Source organism: Rana temporaria, chromosome 12, assembly GCF_905171775.1.
Source record: "Rana temporaria chromosome 12, aRanTem1.1, whole genome shotgun sequence".
In the NCBI taxonomy this organism is placed as follows: domain Eukaryota; kingdom Metazoa; phylum Chordata; class Amphibia; order Anura; family Ranidae; genus Rana; species Rana temporaria.
In genome coordinates, this window is record NC_053500.1 from 104,629,326 (window position 1) to 104,654,669 (window position 25,344).

Below are 25,344 nucleotides of genomic sequence, written 5' to 3' on the forward strand. Positions count from 1 at the left end.
TAAGCTCTGCATAAATGAGTGACGTGCGCGTCATCGCCTTCCGAAAATATCCGAGTGGGACCCCGTCGGATATTTTCGGAAGGCGATGACGCGCACGTCAATCATCTATGCAGAGCTCCCCGTCGGGGAAAAGGAGCGACACGCCCACTCCCCACAAGGAAGAAGACCCGGAAGTGCGGCTGAAGACCCGGAAGTGCGGCCATGTAAAATCTTGGATGAGAACCTTCTTCCCTCAGCCAGAACACTGAAGATGGGTCGTGGATGGGTCTTTCAGCCTATGACAATGACCCAAAGCATAGCATCAAGGCAACAAAGGAGTGGCTCAAGAAGAAGTCCATTAGGGTCATGGAGTGGCCTAGTCAGTCTCCAGACCTTAAACCTATAGAAAATTTATGAAGGGAGCTGAAACTTCATGTTATCAAGCGACAGCCAAGAATCCTTAAGGATTTAGAAAAGATCTGTAAAGAAGAGTAGACCAAAATCCCCCGAGATGTGTGCAAACCTGGTCATTAACTACAAGAAGGGGTCTTATCTCTGTGCTTGCCAACAAGGGTTTCTCCACCAAGTACTAAGTTATGTTTTGCTTGGGGATTAAATACTTATTTTACTCACTGAACTGCAACTCAGTTTATAACATTTGTATCGTGTTTTTTTCTGAATTTTTGGTTGATACCATTTAGAATACACCTATGATAAAAATTCTAGACCCTTTATTTCTTCGCAAGTGGGCAAACTTTCAAAATTTGCAGGGGATCAAATAATTATTTTCTCCACTATAAAACTATAATTCTACCACGTTTACAAAACTCTGGTCCAGCCACATCTCGAGTATGCAGTCCAGTTCTGGTTATCAATCTTCAGGAAAGATGTGCTGGAACTGGAGAGTACAGAGAAGGGCAACAAAACGAATAAGAGGGCCGGAGGACCTCAGTTCCAAGGAATGACTACAAACATAGAGGGCCAGGTCACATCACATGCAGTCAAGTGTGGGGTTTTTTCTGCATCAAGAACGCATGGAAAATTAGGTTATATGGTTTCCAGTGGCATAGTTCACACTAGTGCTTGCAGTTCCAGTGCTATCCAGAAAAAAAAAAAAAGCTCATGTTGCATTTTACCAGCACTAGTATGCTGTAAAGTACATCAAAAATGCACTGGAACGCACCAAAAACCCACTGGAACACACCTGTCCTTATTCAAGGTTAAGAAAAAAAAAAAAGGTGGGGGGGGGGGGAAAGCACTAAACTGCATCAAAAACGTGCATGTAGAAAAGCATCTGGAACGCATCCAGACTGCGTTTCTATTTTATGAACTGGCCCTAAATGTATTCTCCCTTTAGAAAAAAAACGTAGGAAGAGATATGATTGCAATATTCAAATAACTAAATGGTGATTTTAGCATGGGGGTAAACTATTCCATCTTAGGTCTGTTAAGAAGACACACACGATCAAGCTGGAAGAGAAGTGGTTTAACCTTAAATTGTATAAGGGGTTCTTTACAGTTAGGGTGGTGAGGATGTGGAATTCCCTTCTACAGTTGGTGGTGTCAGCAAGGTGTGTCGATAATTTAAAAGAACATTTGGACGGGTATCTAAGCGAACGCAATATACAGGTATATGGGAAATGGTAGTGACATACACACAGGTTGAGCTGGCTGGAGTCTTTATTCAACCTTACCAACTATGTAAAGATTTTAAAAGACAAGCAAGTTCTCATACAGGGACCAGCATAAAGTAAACAAAAAAAAAAAACGAAACAAAAAAAAAAAAAATACTATTGCATAACAAACATTCATCACAAGTTTACAATCTATGAGATCAAAGAGCGAGTGTCCCTTTGTATCCACAAAAAAAAAAAAAAAAAAATCCTTGCACAGACATCACAGTCACAAGTATAATGGGTAACAAAACGTAATGCAGGTATGGGGCTGAAGTAATTTCCATGAAAAATCTGGCTACATTTGGCTAATAAATTCTACCCACAGACATGAGATTATTACCATATAATTATGGTCCCCTAGCTGAGCCAATTTCAGGATTAGTAAAAGGACTGATTATGCCTCACATCTGATTGCTATGGTTTCCCTGCTATAAAACCCAACAGGGATGTCTTCTCGGTCCATTAAAGAATATATATGAAGGAGCTTTGTACATGTCTATGCTTTGGCCATTTTAAATTAATGCACAGCACTTTGATCTTTCAACAACCATCTAAAATCTGTGGCTAGTAAAAATTCTGTCCTGTTTACAGCCATCTACTGTATCTTTGGCAATTGTTTGGATACAAGCAGGCTACATTGATTGGTTACATTGTGCCATTTACAAATTAAATGATAGCTTACTATAAACTGTGGGTCTGGAAAAGTTGGCAATGATCCAGCAGGTCAGTCAGATGGGCCACAAACCACCAATTGTTGGACACAAAGCTGAAACAAGAGGAAACTGGAACTGAAGGAAGGAAAAGAACACTGCATATGACAAAATTCAACATAAAAGTGACACTAATTTATATCCTTATTCTCCAAAAATAATCTATACACCTGCACTACTTAATGGCCCTGTAATCTATATATTTCATGAAATCCTTACTGTGTTTTTCTGTCTCCTTGCAATGTTCTCTGTGAGCTCCTGGACTCCCCCCCCCCCCCCCATCGTTTGTGTGAAACCAGTACACATTAGTTATGGTCGTGTACATGTCTTTAGGCAAACAACAAATCCCATAGTCTTAATCAGGGGATTGGCAAATTGTCAATAGCAGGCAGGTGATGGGTAGATTGCATCCCTTCCGGCCCGACTCCCAGCGTGTTCCCCCCCCCCATATGCAGAGCGATGCAGGAAAGGAACAAATAAGTAAGGTGAGCTGCCGCCAAATAGAAGGAAGGGAAACTTGGATAGGAATGGGGATGGTATTTACGGGAAGCGCCCTTCTTGTTCCCTCTTGCAGGAGCAGAAAGCTTGCTTCTCCCCCCATTAAATGCAGGGGGGGGGGGGGGGACGACGACGACGACGACACACACACAGGATTGGTTCCAGCAAATGATGTCTCTCCTGTCCAGGTTCCCCTGTGTGTTCCCTTGATCACTCACTGTGTTCATTCATAACTGAAGCATAGTTAACTTTATTTACTAGGTTTTCGTTTGTGAAACAAGGAGACTGTACAGAGCTCTTTGGGTTCACACATTCCGTGCAGCTGAGGCTGCAGAAATAGAGATTGAGGAGTGTGTCCTCAATCACTTTCTTTATTTCAAATGTGAGACATCAGGGGTCGGTTATTTCACTAAAGCCCCCAAGAGGGCTGTTAATTTTTATCATCAATAACAACATTGTAATAAGAAATAAAATAAAAGTTTAATTTACTGACACTGTCCACTGCTCTACTGGCTGACACTGTCCATGTTAAAAAGGTATACTAGGTCTATATTTTTACAGTACTCCCAGGAGCCATGTTGACACGCCATTGTTTAATTCCTTAACTTAGTATCTTGCCCCTTGTTTACTTTTATAGGTCGATTTTTATATGTCATGACATCCATATCTGTCCACTCATAGTGAGACTCTTTGCATCAGTGCAGCGCCATTCACCACCAATAAAATGGCCAATCCTGTGTGTTTTTTTCGCCTCTGGGTGATAGGAAAATGGCCACCATCCGTCCAATCACAGACCTTCTGTGTTATCTCTATGGTGGGCTACGTCTAATTACAGTCGCTATTTGAAGACATGCCTTTTTACCTAGTGTAATCCCCTGATGAAGTCACATGATGTGACGACACACGTCGGTATTGGAGCATTATGTATCATTCACAGTTGGCGAAAAGATACGAGCTTGGCGCTCGTGGTTTGCTGCATTTTTGACACAGCACTAAATGCGAGTTTGTTTCTTATTGCTATTGTCTAATAAATCGGTTTTATCATATGGGATCACGCTTTGGGCACCTTTCTTTCCTCATCTTAATTTTATACATCGAACCTATCTGAGGGACTCTGGACTTAAGACAGCACCAGGATCATATGCAGAGGCTTACGAACTCTGTGTTCGTGGATTAATGCCCATGTTTTATATTTAAAGAGTGAGTGCATCACTGTTGGGTCTGCTGTTGCCTACCCCCCTCCCTCCTTATTTGACGGTATTACACCATAAGTGTTTCTATGTCTTTTTTCTCATGTTTCATCCGCTACTGAGATATGTAAATAATCAAGAGTAGGACAACCAGAAGGGAATTACTGCTTCTGGCACCTGTGATCAATTTGTGCTGTATACCTTACGGCAGTAAGGTGAGCAGCCTGCGGATACACAGGTGTTACCACTGAAGATTTATGCACTCTAAGCACCTACCTTAGCAATATTTTTAGGTGAGGTTTCTTTTTATATTTATTTGGGGGTGGGATGTGTCAATGGACGCAGCGGCGGGCGGGGCACGAGTGCCCCCATGGAAAGCAGGTTTCTGTGGGGGAATCTGATGAAGAAAAGCAGCTTGGAGCGCTGGCGGGGGAGGATCGGGGCAGCTCTGTGTGAAACCATTGCTTTGGAAAGAGCCCAGTTTGTTTGATGCTGTTCTCTGTTGCTCCAGACATTTACTAAAATGTATCTCCATGCTTGTTTATGACCGACTGTTTTATTGACTTTATATATTGGCTAGATATTTTTATAACCACTTCATTACTGGGCACTTAAACCCCCTTCCTGCCCAGACCAATTTTCAGCGCTGACGCATTTTGAATGACAATTGCACGGTCATACAACACTGTACCCAAATTATATTTTCATCATTTTTTTCCCACAAATAGAGATTTCTTTTGGAAAATATACAGGAAACGCGTCAGTCCCACTGGATGCACCTATTCTGTAGATGATCTATTGATTTCAATACACTGTATGTACTAGATTTCTGTGATCTTATTTTGTTTACACATGGAAGATCTTACCATTTACCCTACTATGGGCCTGGCATGCTGCATTACTGTTTTCGCCATACGTTTTTTTAACATGTGATTGCATATTTACTCATTGCATTTATGTTATGCTGTAATGATTTTTGACAATAAAAAAGGTTTCCTTTTGAAAACCGACTATCATTTAGCCACTCCCACCCACCTCATTCAAAGTCATGAAAATCTCCCCTCTTTGCTAAAATCACACACATAGGTTGGACTTGTGTCTTTTTTCAACCTCGCCTACGATGTAACCAAGTACCAATGCGCCATTTATACCAAGTTTCAATGGACAAAAAAAAAAAAAAATGTGAAAAAAAAAAGTGCCAAAAGAATACCTAAATTCCTTGATGACTTGATGAATGTCTAGCTCAAACGCAGCCAGTAGGATACTGTCTAGTGGTTCTGGATCACTTTCACTTGCCGAAAAAAGGTTTAAACAGACCTGAAAGGAGAGAACTGTGAATGAATTTTGTAAAAATTGTGGTTGAACGCTGGAGAATTTCATGGAGGAAGGAATTTAAATGTTGTCTGTTACCTGAGCAAATGCATGCAATTCTGTCGGTTTCACCGTTGGGTAATTAAAAAGCAATCGAGAAACGAGAAAATGATACCACGTAGCCATGAGGTCCTTCTTCAGTAACAACGTTTCCTCATCACCCAGTAACACCTATTGGTGGTGGCAGAGAAGAATAATCAGCTCTGTCAGAGGATTACATATCTACTAGTATAACAAAAATAGGAAAAATGTAATAAAAAGGATAAGTAAGAATTGACTTTCCAAGCAGAACACCAACCTGACATATGGTTTCCATATGTTGACAAGATGCAAAGGTTCCCTCCTGCAGATGGCGTGCACATACCTCTTGCCAATGCTGCCACTTTAGTTCAAACTCTGTCAGCGTCTGCGAACCCGTTGACTAAAGCAAAAAAAAAAAAAAAAACGAACACAATTTTACTGTGCTTATGGTGTGTTTTTCATATGTCATGTGGCTCAAAAATCTGCACCAAAAAAGGAACACGGTTGCGTTCTTGCTGCGATTTCAATGCATTTCAACGGGGAGGTGCGTATATGGTGCAGTTTTTTTTTTTAACTGACCAAAAAATGCAGCAAGCACCCCAACGGACCAGTGTGAAGACACACATAATTTAGAATTTAAAGCGATGCAATTTTCTTGCGTTAAAGTTGGCGATAATGGCAGATAACAAAATTCATATTCATTTAAATTCATGATACTGATTATAAAAGTTGAATAAAACAAATCACATATGAAAAAAATAAAATAATAAACTGGTTAGTTCCGGTTAAGTGCATCCTGAAATTTAGATTTGGTGCACCTCTAGTTAAAACTACTCGAGTAAAGGCCAGCTGTACAAAGGCAATTTATTGGCCAGTCAGTCACCAGGCTTCGCATGATTGTGACACTAATGGGACAGCATCTCAATTTAGGAAGCAGACACGATGATGCCTGAACAAAGACGGAGCAGATTTCTGGGAAGAACAGAAGCTGAAGGCTGGGTCAGGGGAGTATTGTGACCTATGAAAGGTAAAACAAACCTGCAATTGGCATGCCCACACATTAATTAGCATAACCAGATTTAGCATAAAAAAAAAAAAAAAAAAAACACCTGACATTAATTAGCTTCAATACAAAGCACTCTCAACATTTATATATTTAATTTAACTAACCTGTTTATGATATGGTCTTAACGGATAAGTTCACCACCTTAATACCACCTGCAATGCGCCTCTGCAGAGGCACATTGCTGGCAGGATAGCCACGGGTTTTCCATTGCTTTCAATGGGAAGGAGCGGTAAAACACACCTGTCCAAAGATGCGGCTAGTAGGACTTTTGGAGCGGTCCTGCTAGCGCACCGCTCCAGTGTGAAAGCCCTTGGGCTTTCACACTGGAGAAAAGCAGCTGCTATTTTTAGCGCAATAGCAAACTGCCCCAGTGCGAAAGGGGTCTTAATGTGTAACGGTTTTCTGCAAGAGCCCTGCATTGCACCAATGATCTGTTGATCGTGAGTGCAATGCTTTCCGGGCTCCCAAAAAAAAAAAAAATTGTAAAAGGGTAGACTTATCCTTTAAAGCACAAAGAAGCCCCATAATACCTTACCAACTATTTTCTCACCCATGAACTTGTTCTACCTTCTCCCCTGCTTATCAAAATTTAGGGTGCACTCTTTTAGACTCATTCTGTTTGGCTCATTGCACTTGACTTATGCTATATGCTTTGGACTTATAAATATTGTTTCCCTGTTTATATTTCTGGAATTAAAAGCAGTTGTAAACCCTTTACAACCACTTTATGCTACAGGTAAGCCTATAATCAGGCTTACCTGTAGCTACCCAGGATATCTTCTAAACCTGCAAGGTTTAGGCGATATCCTCTGCATGTGCCGATATCATTGGCACATGCGCAATAAAGTAAAGGGACGTATGTGCCGTTGCTTCAGTTCGTGTGCCATTACCAGCGGATCCCGCGCGCGAGTGACGTCATCGCGGCTCTGTCCAATCACAGTGCTGGAGCCCGCGATACCCAGAAGTAATCCCCGGGAAAGATGTCGCCGGCCGGAGGGGGGGTACGGGGACAAATGAACAGTGTGGAAAGGATAATTTTTTCAATTTATTGCACAGACATAAAATCCAATTTGAGAAAACAAAGCACGAAGACGGACCATATATTCACTGGCATAGGGGAAACAAGACAACCCCTATAAATGTAAAATACAGCATTGACCATATGATAAATAACATACATTAAGAACTGGCATTTTCTTCATAAGATCATCCAGCGCTCTGCACATGCTCCTATTTTCCAAGGAAGCAGCAGCTTCTTTGGCTAGCAACTGTCGAGCTTCATCTATACGACCTTGCAGAACAAGTCCAGTAATCTGCAGAAATATAAAACAGTAGGTTATGAAATCATATTATAGTTTTACATATAGAAAATCCTCTAGTTCCCCAAGGATCTTGCTTGTTGACCTGTATGTACTAAAGATTCCTTGTACAAGTGCTCCCTACATAGTAGTATGCATGCCACGTCTAAATACCATTTAGATGCATACAGCATTACAGCTTAAATGAACTCTTTTGGCCACTACCACTGTTTGGCTAGATGCTAGCAACAAAGGATGTTCCCATAATGTCCATCGGTCACACACAAAAATGTACTTAAAGCGATACTAAGCTCAGCTGTGGGCCGACTTCCTGTTAGAAGGTGGTTACATTTGTTCTCCATGCTCCCACTGTATGTAGGAATGTAGCTACCCTCTCTTACTGGCTCCCAAGTTGGACTAGGCACTCTGGGATTTGTAGTGTTGCTTGAGCAGTGCACAAGACTGAAACTAAAGTGTACTGCTTGTTCCAAGCAAACAAAAATTAGAAGGAAAACAAGAGGTTTAGGAGCTCACAGAGGATATTACAAGGAAACCAGACACAAAAATAGCTGTGCCCAGCCCACCAACCTCTGATCAATAGAGAACCCAAGTAAATTATATTCCATCGAGGTAGGAATTCTTATTTCAACACAAGGTCTGTCTACAGAAAGGCTTCAAAATTGGGACCCCTGCTTCCTAGTAGTGGGTCTAGCATCAGTTGCACTAATTACACAAAGGCCATTTTAAATAGTAAGATACTTAACCACTTCAGCCCCAAACCACATTACTGGTCAAAGACCAGGTCACTTTTTGCGATTCGGCACCGAGTCGCTTTAACTGAAATTGCGCGGTCGTGCGATGTGGCTCCCAAACAAAATTGGCATTCTTTTTTTCCCACAAATAGAGCTTTCTTTTGGTGGTATTTGATCACCTCTGCGTTTTTTGATTTTTGCGCTATAAACAAAAATAGTGCTATAATAAATATCCCCCAAAAATCTATAAAAAAATATTTTTTCCTCAGTTGAGGCCGATACGTATTCTTCTACATATTTTTCGAAAAAAAAAAAAAATCGCAATAAGCGTTTATCGATTGGTTTGCGCAAAAGTTATAGCGTTTACAAAATAAGGGATAGTTTTATGAAATTTTTCTTAATATTTTTTTTTTTTACTAGTAATGGCGGCGATCAGCAATTTTTAATCGGTACTGCGACATTATGGCAGACACTTCTGACACGTTTTTGGGACCATTGGCATTTTTATAGCGATCAGTGCTATAAAAATGCATTGATTACTATAAAAATGCCACTGGCAGGGAAGGAGTTAACACTAGGGGGCAAGGAAGGGGTTAAGTATGTTCCCTGGGTGTGTTCTAACTGAAGGGGGGGGGGGGTGGTGGACTGACTAGGGGAAATGACTGATCACTGTTCATACATTGTATGAACAGACAATCAGGCATTTCTCCCCCTGACAGGACCGGAAGCTGTGCGTTTACACACACAGCTCCCGGGTTCTCGCTCTGTAACGAGCGATCGCTTTTTTCGTTTTTAAACTAGTTTCATGTTTCTGTGAAGTACAGACACACACAGAACAAAAACAAACACAGGGCAGTGTTTGTTTTTAAAATGAATCTGGTTCTGAGGAGTTTTAGACACACAGTAATCACACCTTCTTGATTAGAGACCACAGTGAGAAGCTTGCATGAGTTTTTTTATAAGGAGCCAGACAAGCAGGAAGTGTGGAGATCAGAGAAGAATTACAGCTACTTCAAAGCAAAAACGAACAATGAGGACATGAAACCAGGACAGCAGTAAGGTAAAGGAAGCTATTTAATTTAAAAAAAAAAATTCCTTTAGTGACCCTTTAAATGCACATGAAACTCATCAAACAACTTGCATTAATGCTATAGGCGCTTTTGTTAAGTGTCAGTATTTTGAGCAAGTGCAAACAAGGCCTAACACCTATAAAACATTCCAACATTTCATTAGAACTTCAGGGTGGTCCACACAATACTCAAATAACAAACATATTTACAGTGCTTTTCAAGAACACAACTGGGGTCCCATAAATAAATACAGGTAAATGCCAAATCTGGCACCAACCCCTTGTACTAAGGCAATCTGTGAACATACTTGCAGTCAGCAGATCTCGATTATTATATGAAATCTTCCAAATAAGTAACACGTACCGCATCCCAAAACCTGTCATGCTGTGGGGGACTTTCGCTTTGGAGCACATCTTGAACTATATTGTCTACTTCAGACACATGGGCTCGTACCCAATCCAGCAACAGTATCAAGAGGGATCCAGCTGAAAGACAAAACAAGAGAAATTATGCGAGTATTTAAAACTCATTTTTAACTGATCTAGGACCTAGCACAGAACTACAGATATGGAATCATTACTTTCCTCTAGTTTTCATTTGCTAAATACTTGTTCCAGCATTTTCAGAAAGAAGAAAGAAGGAAATTAACTGCTTTTAAAAAATTCCCAAACTTTGCAGAGATTTCAGAAATATGAAAGAACCCTGGGGCCATGATTTTTTTTTTTTTTATGTTTGTAATTCTGCGTATATATATATATATATATAAAAAAATATATATATATAATTATATATAGATATTTTTACTAAATTCTGAGTAAGTCAGAATTCTGAGTTTCAAGGTCAGAATGCTGGGTTTATAAATAGAGTAGTCTCTATTAGGAGGATTTTAGGACCAATTAGCAATAATGTAGTAACATGAGGATTCACTGTTGTGGAAATGCTACCATTATACCAGCTTTGCTCAGGACTCAGGTTTTAATCTAGTGAGAAGGCTGGAGGTGAGCCGACGAGGGGAAGCCTTGGGATTCCAGCAGCTCCAGATACTACACGTCATTTACCCCTGCAGGGGTGGTGGCATCTGGTGAGTGCATCTGGTGAGTGGGGACCCAGGAGGGGGAGCACGCAAGTCACCCGATTACCTGCTTTATACTACACCAAGTCACTTTGGATTACTGCACGGAAAATTAACTTATGAGGATTTTTTTCCACTCATTCAATTAATCTAAAAAATGTCTTGGTTTTTCTGTGGTCGCATATCAATTTTGCAGAACATTCATTTTTATACACATATTATCTGTTGGACAAAATGTATACAATTTTTTTCACTTTTTATTTTTCTTCTGGCTGGTAAACTGGTTTTTGCAATTATTTTCTGTTTATACTTTTTGGTCACTGTATAATATATAAAATGTGAATTTATAGTGTATACAGAGGTTCTTATTGCACAGATATTTATGCATAAATTCATGCTTTATCACTTACTATTGACTCACTGCTAATAGAAGCCATTATCATTATTTTTACATTGGATGATCTCCTTTAGGTCACGGGTTCACATTTTACAATATATGTTTATATAGAGTGTTTTCTGTCACTTTAGTGGGATTCCCTATGGTTACATATCCATATACAGAGCAGAAGACATGTATGTCTGCAGAATGATGGTCTGTGGGTGTTACTACAGTATTGCTAATTGGTCCTAAAATCCTCCTAATAGAGACCACTCTATAAAACACAGAATTCTGACTTTCAAACTCAGAATTAAAAATAAAAATTTCCATCTCAGAACCCCCAGGGCTCTTTTATAGGATGGATTAATTTGCTTTATTTATTAAAAACGAATTAAACAGCGATTTTGGTTTGCGGTGCTCATATGCAGTGTAGTTCTGCTTTAACCGATCTAACCAATTGTGCAGACATTTGTGTCCTTTTTTTCCCCACAAATAGAGCTTTATTTTGGTGGTATTTGATCACCTCTGCGGGTTTATTTTTTGCGCTATAAACAAAAAGAGCATAAATTTTGAAAAAAAATAAAATAAAAATTATATATATTTTTTTTACTTTTTGCTATAATAAATATCCTCAATTAAAAAAAAATAATAATACTATCACAATAAGCGTATATTGATTAGTTTGCGTAAAAGTTATAGTGTCTAAAAACTATGGGAAAGATTTATGGCATTTTTTATAATTTATTTCTTTTTTACTAGTATTGGCGGTGATCTGTGATTTTTAGCGGTACTGCAACAGACAGATCAAACACTTTTGACACATTTTTGGGACCATTGACATTTATACAGTGATCAGTGCTACATATATGCACTGATTACTTTGTAAATGTCACTATTAGAGAAGGGGTTAACACTAGGGGGCAATCAAGGGGTTACATATATGTTTCCCTAGATGTGTTCTAACTGAGGGAATAGGATTGACTGGGGGAGGAGACATATCGTTGTTCCTACTTGGTAGGAACAAATTATACGTCTTCTCTCCCCTGACAGAACAGGGATTTGTGTGTTTACACACACAAATCCCCGTGCTGGCTTTCGCGCAGCGGTGCCATTGTGCCGCAGTAAATATGCGTGAGCCGGTCGAGAACCGGTTATTGACAGTAAGATTTTTTTTTTATTGCCTTAATGGATACTTTAGACCCCTGGTGTCCAACACATGGGCCCGCAGGCCAATGGGCACCATAGAGAAATCAGGGTAGCAGCAAGGTGTCAGGAGTTGGAACACAGTGTTCCAGCACAGAATGAGGGAGACTGTACTGTGGGCGGAGTAAAAATAAACACTTGTCATTACGTCATTTTACAAAGCTGGTCATTGGAATGTGCAGAAAACTATTGGAAAAACAATGCATTAAGGATCCTTACCTGTAGCAGCTTCAACAAAGAGTATTTCACACAGGCTCCAGCAAAGCTCCATGGCAGACAGTATAGAGAGCTAAAACAAATCAAAATTTTACATTTTTTTTTTACGGTATATAAATATTCACAATTACTTTTTGTTTTGTTACTTGGAAGCTGTAGTGCAGTAATTGCTGTTGATTCACTGGAGTACTAGTGTTCTATTTAGATGCCATTAGAACATGTATTTCTGCTGTGTTTAGGAGTAAGTAATATAGATTTTGTCCAAACTGAAAGGATATTGACTGAGGTAAATGTTCTTTATAGTTTGCAAATTGACGGCTCTCAAAGTTCAAAAAAATGTCCAAAGCAAAAAAAAAAAAAAAAACACACAGAAGGAAATTTGTAGTTTCTAAAATTATCTAATCGGCAGAGTTCAGACTGGGAGAAGGAGAGGCAGCACACGAAACAAACCAGTTGTGCTGTAGGCATGCTGTCATGAGGTGAGCGCAAAGTAACAAGGATATGAGCTCATCAGTCGGCTTCTTTTTACTTCTCAATCACAGGCTGGGGGCAGGGACATTATTTAAAATGCAGTAAAGAAAGTCAGGTCTCCAGGCTGGCTGTTATACATGACAGGGTTGTACAATTTTCAGGAATAGATGGACAGAAATACAAATTATTTGGCAGGTAAGCGCTTTCATATATGCATTTCATCTGGGCATTTAGCGGTTTCCTGGATTTCAATTTTAAAAAGGGCAGCATGAGCGAATATTTCACACGGCTTTCAAGTTTATCGGCTCACTATTTGTAATGAATGGGCCATTTAAAAATGGGTGTGCTTACACGCTGCTATGTTGTGCTATAAGACTACAAAACGTACCAAGCGAATCGCTCACACCTATACACACACACACTCTGTAAACGTGTATCAATGTGCACAATTGTATTCAAAAGTGGTGTGGAGCTCCAAAATGCTAAATGTGCTAGCATCCCATAAAATGTGTTTGCATAGCAATTTTCAAACTTAGTATATCATATCAAACCATGTGTACTGCTCTGTGTTGTGTATAGAGCAGAATACAAGGCCCCCAGCTATGGAAAGCTCTACCCGCGGACATCCGCTTGGAAGAAAACCATCTGGCCTTCAGGAAGAAGCTTAAGACCCATCTCTTCTGAAGACACAGGTAGGAAGGAAGATTCTAATCTCAAGATTGTACAGGAGTGAAACAGCACAAAACAGTTTCCCAGAGGGACAAAAGTGCATATAGACCATTGGTTGGTCTTATCCCACAGCCATTGGCTGCTGCAATGTGGGAACCCGCAGTGGATTAGCAGGGTTCCCGAATCGCACCAGTGTGAACCCAGCCTCAAAGCATGAAGCCTACAAATGTCACCTGACTGCTCCCACCAAGGCTCGGTTCACACTGGTGCGATTCGGGAACCCTGCGAATCCACTGCAGGTTTCCATATTGCACCCAACTCGCACGGCAGTTTACACTGCCATATGCAAACTACTGGGGAGTGTCATACAATGTGAATGACACCCCCCATTCCAGCTCGCACATCACACTGAAAACTGACGGTTCGGACATGAATCGGATCGTATAGGTGTGAACACCCATGCGATCCGTTTCTGGTGCGGACCAAAAAAAGGGTCCTGTGCGCGTTTGGTCCGAATGTGATGCGATTCCAGCCATACAGTTTGTCAGTGGGGTAGTGGTCAGTGTCTGTGGGGCAGTGGACGGTTTGGGTGGGGCAGTCGTGGGTGTCAGTGGTCTTGGGGCTCTGGATAGTGTCGGTATGGGGGTTGTGGTGTTAGTTGTTTTTTATTTTCAATTTCATTTTTTTATCTTTTTTTTTTACAGTTTTATTTTAGTTTTTTCCCCATCAGCCCTGTTGGGGCTTTAGTGACATGTAAGGGGTCTAAACAGAGACCCCTGACATCTCCCATTTAAGACAGAGAAAGGACAGAAGACAGATTCCCCAGTCCTTTTCTCTGCATTGAAGATGAATGGAGAGAAGACAGCGTCTCCCCTCCATTCATAAACTGAGCATAGTAACACACAGGTTACTCTGCTCAGTTATCACAGGACACAGAGCGATCGGTAGCGAACGCTCTGTGTCCCATTCTGAAAAGAAAGGGGCCAGTAATACCGGACCCTCTCCACCCTGACAGATTCCCCCCTCCGCCCCCCTCTCGCAGCCCGCGAGAAGCGGGGGACGAGGGGGGGCGCTGAGGAAGAAGTCATCGGTGGATGTGGACACACAGATCGGGATGAGGGGGGGGGGCAGTGGAGGAAGAAACGACGGGGGGGGTTGTGGACACAGATCGAGAGGGGGGGGGGGGGGGGGGAACAGCGGGGGATGTGGACACAGATCGGGACGAGGGGGGGCGGAGGAAGAAACGGCGGGGGGATGTGGACACACAGAGCGGGGTGAGGAGAGGCGGAGAACAGGGCGCTGGAGGAGGAAAACGCTCAGGGATGATCGATGAAACGGGGACATCTGTGAGCACCGATCCCCCTGCATGCTTTTCAGGTGAAAGCCGTGGAAGGGAGAGAAGCGGCTGATGAAAAGCATGCAGGGGGGGGGGGGGGGGGTGCTCACAGCTGTCCCCGGCGCAGTGGTCATCCCCGAGTGTCACTGGACTGATTCGCATTTACAGAAGTGACAGGGGGCCACACACACAGCTCCCGGTTCTCGCTCTGTAACGAGCGATCGCAAGCGTCGGCACCAGGGGGCGCACATGCGCCTCCGACGGCGCGCACGCGTCCCCGACGGCGTGCACGCACCCCTGACGGCTGAAATGCGAAATTACGTAATATTACGCCGTTTCGCGCAGCCGACCTGCCGCCGTAAAACTGCAACGGCTGGACGGCTAGTGGTTAAAGCGGAAGTTACGCTTACACTATTGGAGGCTTATCATTTTATTTTTATTCTTGGAGGTCCCAGGTCACACAAAGCTGCAGGTAAATTGAGAAAGCACAGCGCTTATTGCAGATACGCAATGGGAAGCCGCCTGCAGAACCAGGGCTTGAAATATTCAGTCCTCTCTAACACTGTACTTAAAGCCGACTTAAACCCAAAATAAAACATTATATTGCAGCTTACCAATACTTAGATGTGATGGCTGTATTAGTTTCCTTTTTAAGGCTTTTCTTCATCTATTTTTATCTGGTGACCCAGCCAGTAAAGTCTGTTTTTCAATAGAAAAGCCCTCTTCCAGATATACCAGTTTACAGCGTTGAAACAAACCATTTAACACAGGAGTGCTGAAAATGATCAGCATTATTTATGCAAAAACCTTTATCCCCAAAAAAAAAAAAAAAAACAGTTTACTGTAACCAAATATAAAGTACTAGGTGTTGTTGGGTTCAATTTGTTTGTTGATTTGAATCTGCTAGCACATCTAATGCCCTGTACACATGATCGGAATTTCCGATGGAAAAAGTCAGACGGAATTTTTTCATCAGATATTCCGACCGTGTGTGGGCCCCATCCGATTTTTTTCATCGGAGTTTAGAAATAGAACAGGTTTTATTTTTTTCCGATGGAAAGAAATCCTGTCAGAAATTCCGATCGTCTGTGTGGAACTCCGACAGAGAAAAAAACACGCATGCTCAGAATCAGGTCGACGCATGCTCAGAAGCATTAAACTTCATTTTTCCTCAGCTCGTCGTAGTGTTTTACGTCACCGCGTTTTGGACGGTCGGAATTTGGTTTGACAGTGTGTATGCAAGACAGCTTGAACGGAATTCTGACTAAAAATTCCATCAGATTTTAGGCCATCGGAAATTCCGATAGTGTGTGCGGGGCATAACTCTCCCCTCCCCACTGGCTAAGGCCTGGTGCACACCTATGCAGTTTGCTTTTGATCCATTTCCACATTGTTTTTTATGCGTTTTTGCACACACGATTTTCCTGCGTTGTGTTTTTATGCTTTTGTTTTTTTTTGGTAAATTTATTGTTCGCCAAATAAATAAAAGCAAATCGCAGCTTCTCCATTAAAGTCTATTGAACCAAAAATGCACCAATTTGTGTTTACAAAAGTCCCTGACCCTTAACAAAAATGTAGCGGCTGAAAAAAGCATAGATGTGACAGTGTCCCATAGTTAACCATAACTGTACTGCTCACTCATCCAGAGGGGTGTCTGTATAATACAGGTGGTGCATTACTGGCCAGATCAAAGCATATGGGGGGGGGGGGGGAGCCTAAAAAAGAGAAACAATACAGCCACCACATCAAATTACTGGTAAGCTCAAATAAATGATATTATCTTTTTAATATCACATAACTGAGCACATATAAACTAAACGCCAATATGTTATTTTATTTCTATACCATGCCCCTCTCCCTTAGTTTACAAATATTGCACATTACCCTTTGTTTGGCAACATGGAAATCCAATAGTCTAAAATTCCTGCTGCAGCTTTATAAAGCTCAAATAATGAATTGCAACCAGTTGTTACTTAGTAACCCTTCTCCAGCATTTACCTGCTCAGAGTATTTGGCATTTTGAGTCACATCACGTGTAGAATCTGAAAGTAAAAATAAAAAAGTAAATCCAAGTTAAATTAGTTACTACACTTGTCAAATTCCAAATTTTATTTTTTAAGAAAAAGGGGGACATATATGAAGATATACAGAAATTAGAATGGTGAAGATACCGCATGGAAAAATGGCACAGAGAAGAGTTCTCAGGGTGCACCGACTATAAACCTGGACATAGAAAATGTAATGCTATGCCTCGCAGAGTGTTCTTTATATCTAGCTTTACATAACAATATGCAAATGACAACAAATGAAATGTAAGAAAGCAGATGATAAACATTAGTTTGCTTGGAATTCCATGTGCAATTCGTTTAGTTTCTAATTAGTTTTTTAACGAAAATTCGGAAAATCGGTAATTCCGAATTTTCGTATTAACAAATTTTTTTATTTCCGAACTTCCGTATTTCAGAATTTTAGATTTTTCTAATTCGGAAATACGAAAAAATTTCGTTTTTTTTTTTTAATTCTGAAATTTCGAGAAAAACATTTTTTTTTTCCGAATTTTTCAATTTTAGAAATTTCGAATTTTTTAATTTTTTGAATTTTCACATTTTTCAATTCTGAATTTTTCAATTTCGAATTTTCGAAATTTAGAATTTTTCAAATTTTCGAAATTTTGAATTTTTCAAATTTTCGAATTTTTTACTTTCTAATTTTTCTAATTTTTCATTTTCGAATTTTCAAATTTCGAATTTTTCATTTTGGAAATTTCGAATATACGGATTTTCGAATTTTTTTATTTTTCGAAGTTACAAATTTTTCATTTTCGACATTTCGAATTTTCAAAAATAAAAACTGAAAATTCGAAAATTTAAAAAAAATCGAAAATTAAAAAAAATCTGAATTTTCTAATTTTGGAAATTGTGGAATTTTGGAAATTTCTAATTTTTTTTAATTTTCCGAATTTTCGAAAATTATTTTTTTTTCATTTTCGTTTCATTCGTTTTTTTTTCGGAAATTTCGTTTTTCCGTTTTATTCGTTTTTTTTCTTCGGAAATTCCGAAGATTCGAATTTTCGAATTCCAAATTTTTCGAATTTCCGAAAAAAAAACGATTTTTTTCCCGGTTTTCCAGAATTTCCAAAAAAAAAAAAGAAAACGAATGAACCAAAAATATATATATTTTTTTTATTTCCCTGAATTTCCGGGGAAAAAAAACACGAAAATAACTAAAAAAACAATTTTTTTGCCAGTGCACATGTCTACTTGGAATACAATTTTAAAATCAGAACTTTAAGATAGCAAGGAGTATTAGTTATAATCACGTCCGTATAGCCCAGTCTGCACCGTTTAGGACTAAGCTGTCAAACTGACAGATCAGTTCTACAGATTATACAAAATTTGCTCCCCCAATTTGGAACTCTGATGACACTGTGTGACCACTGTTCTAGCCATGTACAAGGATGTCCGCCAACTCCTGATAACAAAGCAAAGGCAATAGATGGCAAATTGGAATTCTGCTGAATACACTGGGAGAATTTTGCTGTTGATCATAAAACACAGAGGTGTGGGACCTGCGTCCTTCAAAGAAATCCAAGAAAAAGATTTAGGCCCCTTTCACACGGACGGATAGAATGGTGCTTTCAGCTACGGATTTTACCACAGCTAGAAGCACACAATGCTTTCCTATGAAACCCTTCACACACTGAGTTTAGCTGCGGTTTTGTGCGAATAGAAAAAAATTGATATCTGCGGGGCCCTTTATAAAAGGGGGCTCCCGTATTCCAATAAGCTCCCTGCCCGCAGACCCCGACAACAAACGGCCAGGGTTGTGGGGAAAGAGGCCCTGTCCTCATCAACATGAGGACAGGGTGCTTTGGAGTGGGGGGGTGCCCCCCTGCCCCAAAGCACCTACCCCCCATGTTGAGGGCATGTGGCCTGGTACGGTTAAGGAGGGGAAGGCGCCCGCTCATCCCCACCCCCTTTCCTGACCGGCCGGGCTGTGTGCTCGCATAAGGGCCTGGTATGGATTTTGGGGGGGACCCCACACCGTTTTTTCGGCGTACATGGGTTCCCCTTAAAATCCATAGCAGACCCAAGGGCCTGGTATGCTATTGGAGGGGGAACCCATGCCGGTTTTTTATTTGAAATTTGGCGTGGATTTCCCCCTCAAAATTCATACCAAACACAGTGCTTGGTATTGGCAGGGATCGAAGTCGGATCCCCGTTTAATATCGTGCCGCGACTAAACGCAACTGCAGCTAATCGCACTGTACAAATGCAGCTAATCGCTGTGCCTGGCGTCTTGAATTTCAGCAAAACATAAACATGCTTTTAACTAAGGCAGAACGGCCGTCCGTGTGAAAGGGGCCTCAACGATGAGCATAAAAAAACATTTTTGTTTTTGTTTTTTTATCCATTATAGGACACAGGAATGCTTTCATCTTTGAGACTTCAAAAATAAGTCCAACCTTAGGGGTAGGCAACACAGCAAACAAACTTTAACAGCCCCAAGGAAAAAAAGACGACAGATCTAGGAACTGCCTGCAGCTCACAGACCTGCCGGAAGGACCTTACGCTCAAAGCTAGAATCAGATGGAGGTTGCAAAGTAAACCTGAGAGAATCTAGAGATCGCATGGGACAAGGTAGTACCCTTGCAAATCTGGAAACAGTTGCTCAACTCCCAAGAGGCATTCACAGATCTAGTAACATGTACTTCCTTGACAGGAAAAGATGGAACCCATAAGCCTAGATGGTGGAATGTGAAGCCAGAGCTCTTTTACAGGGTTCATCTGGTTTTACAAAAAGGGGATCATTTTTCTAGAAAGAGGCAGTGGCTGAGAGAGACTGTACCATGCGATCTGCACACTAAATTTGTGACCTGCACTGGGGGTGCTAACACGTCAGATTGCAACTGCAATGCATTTTGAACACAATGCAGGAAACACACCATATTCTGCTGTGAACAGGCACTCATGTGTAATTATACATACTCAAACATTGCAAAAATAAACAAATAAACTCTTCTAGAAAAGGAAGTGCACAATAAAACACCTATATCTGTATATCTATAGCCAGAGCTTTTTTTCTCAGAAAATAGGTGCAGGAACTCAACCACGACCACGTTCAGATTTCACAAACAGTAGAAGGGTATTAAACGGGCATTAAATACCAGGATTGCATTACATACAGAGTGCCAAGTTCAGGTGGTTACACACAGAGTGCAGAGCTGTCACTTGTAAACATAGAAACCAGACTTCTGTGTTTACAAGTGATTGTGGTGAGCAGGCACCAAAGGGTCTGAGCAAAAGGTGGTGGAACTGAGTTCCCCCTGAAAAAAAAGCCCTGTCTATAGCAGATAAAATGTTACACAAGTATTACAATGATTGGTTACATCATCAGCATCTAGACAAGAATAAATGCCTACCTTTACAAAGACTACAAAATGTAATAGAATAATAATTACAAACAAATTTATTTGATGAACAAGCCCAAGTAATAGTTCAAGCCAAAAGGGGATCTTGTCCTCAAGTATCCAAAGCACCTCTCTTTCAAGAAGTGATATAAATCACCACCTCTGAAAATCAAATTAACCCCCTCTATTCCAGAGAAAGTGTTTCGATACATTGGATGGTCAATAATCCTGATTATTACAACCATTGCAGCAGGGTTCTGCACTTCTTATTCTGAGGAACAAATTGTACGTCCTACACACTGTAAGGAACATTGTGTATATTCTATTACATCAGGGTTTGACAAATTTGCTTGGAATCTAGGAGCCAGATAAAAAAGTTAGGAGCCAGGAACGCGCCCCATCCCGACGAGCTCACGCGCAGAAGCGAACACATACGTGAGTAGCGCCTGCATATGTAAACGGTATTCAAACCGCACATGTCAGGTATCGCCACGATCGATAGCCCTAGACCTCCTCTGTAACTCAAAACATGCAACCTGTAGAATTTTTTAAACGTCGCCTATGGAGATTTTAAAGGGTAAAAGTTTGTCAGCATTCCACGAGCGGACACAATTTTGAAGCGTGACTTGTTGGGTATCAATTTACTCAGTGTAACATTATCTTTCACAATATAAAAAAAAAAAAAAATTGGGATAACTTTACTGTTCACTTTTTTTAATTGCGCTTGTAAGACCGCTGTGCAAATACGGTGTGACAGAAAGTTCTGTAACCATTCGCCATTTTATTCTCTAGCCGTGTTAGAATAAAAAATATATATAATGTTTGGGGGTTCTAATTAGAGGGAAGGAGATGGCAGTAAAAAATTACACATTAGATCTGCTGTTTTACTTGTAATGCCAACGGCCACCACCAGATGGCGCCAGGTCACAGAAGGAAGCTTGGAACTTCACAAGGCCGCGGCCTCAATTACCGGCGGGCGCCAGGTCGCAATTGCGACCTGGTGCCCGGATTTTGTCTAGCCCTGTATATACACATTATGTAGTGTGTTACAGTTATTGAAGTCCCTAATGGGGAACGCATTGAAATAACCGATTTAAGAACATTAGTATTTCCAATTTACTCTACAGTAGCGGCATGTATATATACACCACACCATAAGAACCAGTTAACAACAATGTCAATAAACTCTTCTTTGCATTAAAATAACTAGGTGACAGGATAGAACCCATGGTCGGTGGTTTACAACTTGGAAATATATATGCAAACATAATAGACACATTTTTGTTAATTATATCTGCAATTTTAGGGCAGTGGAGAAGTTTAACCTCTACCCTCTTCTTAATTTATTCTTACACGTATTTATCCTCCACAACATCAAGAAGTTGACATTATACCTCCCCTGGAAAAAAAGTATTTGTTTCTCATCTACCCCGCCAAACGCAAAATTGGCACATTTGGGGAAATACACCATACAAGCATGCATAAAACACAGACGCAGAAGCCTTTGCAATTACTGCCATACACCCACGCATTGCCATTCACTTAAATGGGCAGTTGTAAAACAGGCACCTGCAGCTCCATGTAATTGTACTCTAGATGGCTTTCAGCATGGAAACGTCCACACGCATTAGCCCCTGGGCATGTTTTTGTGTTTCCCCCATTGATAAAGCAAGTTCTCCTCTTAGACCTGAACTTCCTACAAATGCTTAAAGCAGTTGTATGCCCGAAAAAAACAAAAAAACAAACAAAAAAAACCCCTAAAAAAACATGTTAGGCAAAGGCATAATGAGCTAGTATGCACCGCATACTAGCTTATTATAAAGTACTTACCTTAGAACGAAGTGCCAGTGATCTGCCAAGCTGGTTCCAGCTATCTATATGGTTCCATGTGCAGTGCGCAGGCGCAAGCTGAGGAACAGCTGTTCGTGTAGCTGTAAAACCCGCCCATCAACATTGAAAATGCCGCCCATTAACATTTAAAAACCCGCCCCGCAGACGTGTAGTTTATTACAGGGGCTTGCTGCATGCAAGTGCTGTTTCATGGGACACAAGTCTCCTTGGCTCCGCCCCCTTTTCCGGGATGAAGTGCGGCATGGCATGTCCTCCAGCCCTTTGTGTCCGCTCTGTGTCTGCCCCTGGTCTCCGCCCCGCTGTGGCCACTGTGAGTCGATGGCAAACATCGACTCACAGCTGTTGAGTTCGGCTATTTTCTATCCGATGGCGGAATCAGATCAATAAGACACCGGCATTGCCTCCCAGTCACCGCTGAGGGAGAAGACATGTTCCTGTTGCGTTTCTTCCAGGTTCGCGGCTCTGAGTGTCATGCACGTGGGTGTCCGATTTCCGGCAAGGAGCTCTGATGTCAGCAGCTGCATGCAAGGTGAATACCTCCTAAACCGTACAGGTTTAGGAGATATTCATTTTACCTACTGGTAAACCTTAGTATAGGCTTACCTGTAGGTAAAAAAAATGTAAAAGCGGGGTATTTTTTTTTCTGACAGTAAATACCTTATACAGCCCACTTCCTGTTTCTTATCTGGTAAAAAGGCTTATGACATCATGCACAGCTCTCTTGTGAGAGTTTGCCAGGAAGGGAGGGGGGATGAGTCATAAGAGTGCCAATGAGAGCTGCAGAGCTGGGGAGGTGTGTATCTGTGTACATCCAGGATAATAACAGGCAGCACAGTTAAAATGGATGCAGCCAGACTCAGTGGAGGGAGATTTCTGCAGCATATTTGGCAAGTACAACATCACAGTATATATAAAATAATATGCAAAGTGGTTGAAGGGAAGCTTCAAAATGGCAAACATTGCAGTTCCTCTTTAAACTTCATAAATATAATTATTTTTTTCCTTTTAGCAAGCAACATCCATTCCACATTAATAATTATGCTATCAAAATGAATGTGTGCTGTAAATTGCCTCCGGGATTACACTTCTTTCTTTTTGCTGAAGACTGACATTTTTCTGAAGCACAGAGCCTTTCAGCAGCATAAATCTTAAGGCCGTCATTATATTGGCCTCTAGTGGCTCTGATTTTAGGCACAATGCCAAAAAATAGAGCAACTGAGCATGTGCAGAGCAGTACGAGAGTGTACCACTGGATTTTAACCACTTGGTAACCGGCCCATAGCCAAAGTACGGCTACAGGGCGGTTGCTTAACTCTGGGAGGCCGTTAATTAACGGCCTTCCAGAAACGCGCTCCCGGGGCACGCACACGGGAGAGTCTGTGACCGCCGGGGCACGCACACGGGAGAGTCTGTGACCGCCGGGTCCAGAGGACTCGGCGCATCACGGTAAATCGCCGCTCATAGCGGCGGTTTACCACGTGATCGCTCCATCCAATGACGGATCGATCACTTGTAAACAAACCGGCGTCATTTGATGACGGCGGTTCCTCCCTCCCCTCTCTGTACCGATTGGTACAGTGTGAGAGGAGAGGGTAGAGAGCAGAGGCAGCACGAGTGCTGTGGGCTGGATCTGTGACAATTGCAGTCACAGATCCAGCCATCCATCCCTCCGTGATCAGCCATCCCTGTGCAATACTCTGCCCATACTGTGCAATAAACAATACTCCCCATACTGCGCAATACTCGACAATACCCCGCAATACTCGGCAATACCCCGCAATACTCTGAAAAAATACTAATTTGCTAAATTTTATAACAGAAACAAAAAACATTTCTTTTTTTTTAGAGAATTTTCAGTCTTTTTTCTCTTATAGCGCAAAAAATAAAAAACCCAACGGTGATTAAATACCACCAAAAGAAAGCTCTATTTGTGTGAAAAAAAAAAAAGGACAAAAATTTAATTTGGGTACAGTGTTGTATGACTGAGTAATTGTCATTCAAATTGTGAGAGCACTGAAAGCTGAAAATTGGTATTGTTATTAAGGGAGTTTAAAGCAGGGGTTCATCCTAAAAAAACATTTTTTTTTTCCTAGCATGTCATCAAGCATACTAGCGCGATCTACACTATGCCTTTATTTTATTTTTTGGCGCCGTACTCACAGTTTACTGCCGTAGTGAAGTTTCAGACTCCCCGCGGGGAATGGGCGTTCCTATGCACAGGGAAGATGATTGACGGCCGGCTATGGCGCGTCACGCTTCCCGAAGATAGTCGAAATAGGACTTGTCTCCTCACGGCGCCTGCGCAGTCAGCTCCGATGTCTGTGCGCAGGCGCCAAGTCCTATTTCAGCTATCTTCGGGAAGCGTGACGCGCCATAGCCGGCCGTCAATCATCTTCCCTGTGCATAGGAACGCCCACGTCTGAAACTTCACTACAGGATTAAACTGAGTACGGCGCAAAAAAAAAAAAGAAAGGCATACTGTAGCTCGCGCTAGTATGCTTAATGGCATGCTAGAAACTTGTTTTTTAGGGTGAAACACTGCTTTAAGTGCCCAGTGGTTAAACAGTATAGGCACTTATTTTTATAGTTTTACATAGCTATACCTGCAAGAGAGGCCAGCATGATGTGATCTAGCAGGACTTAATTTTTTGACCAACGTTCCAATTTAATGTGTTTAGCTTCCATAATAAATGCTTCCATTGCTTTTATTACCTTGGCTAATTTGATAAAGGATTCTTCATATATTGGTAAATGGCTATATTGCAAAAAAAGTATCCGTTAAATTTCTGTTGTGTGTCAAACATTTGACTTCTGTCCGTATGATAAAATTAGGCTGAATTTGTATGTGCGGTGACCGGTGTTGTACTGCATTCTAAAAACACAAGTCACCGCAAGGACAAACAGAAAGCTATTTTTTTTTCCCCGTCTGTCCCATACACACTGCAACACAGCTCAGAGCTCGGGTAAAATACACATGCTGCATTTTATCGCAGAACACCATACAGGATCACATGTAAATAAAGTTCCATAAAAAAAAACAACAACCATGAGCTTGCATTGCATGATGCACTGAATAATGCACCACAGGCAGCTGTCGGAAAGCAAA

The 25,344-nt window shown here is 41.2% G+C and overlaps 1 protein-coding gene across 2 annotated transcripts in view; it reads right to left on the bottom strand.

Moving 5' to 3' along the window:
* The window catches only part of NUP85 (nucleoporin 85), a 78,633-nt gene that overhangs the window by 31,847 nt on the left and 21,442 nt on the right, over window positions 1-25,344 (bottom strand). For both annotated transcript variants that reach the window (XM_040330062.1, XM_040330063.1), the window contains exons 5-12: window positions 16,976-17,019; window positions 12,505-12,574; window positions 9,995-10,116; window positions 7,690-7,824; window positions 5,723-5,845; window positions 5,464-5,595; window positions 5,264-5,370; window positions 2,338-2,421 (exon numbers count right to left, since the gene is read on the bottom strand). In XM_040330062.1, the coding sequence (XP_040185996.1) occupies window positions 2,338-2,421; window positions 5,264-5,370; window positions 5,464-5,595; window positions 5,723-5,845; window positions 7,690-7,824; window positions 9,995-10,116; window positions 12,505-12,574; window positions 16,976-17,019 (817 nt within the window). The remainder of the gene's footprint in view (window positions 1-2,337; window positions 2,422-5,263; window positions 5,371-5,463; window positions 5,596-5,722; window positions 5,846-7,689; window positions 7,825-9,994; window positions 10,117-12,504; window positions 12,575-16,975; window positions 17,020-25,344) is intronic.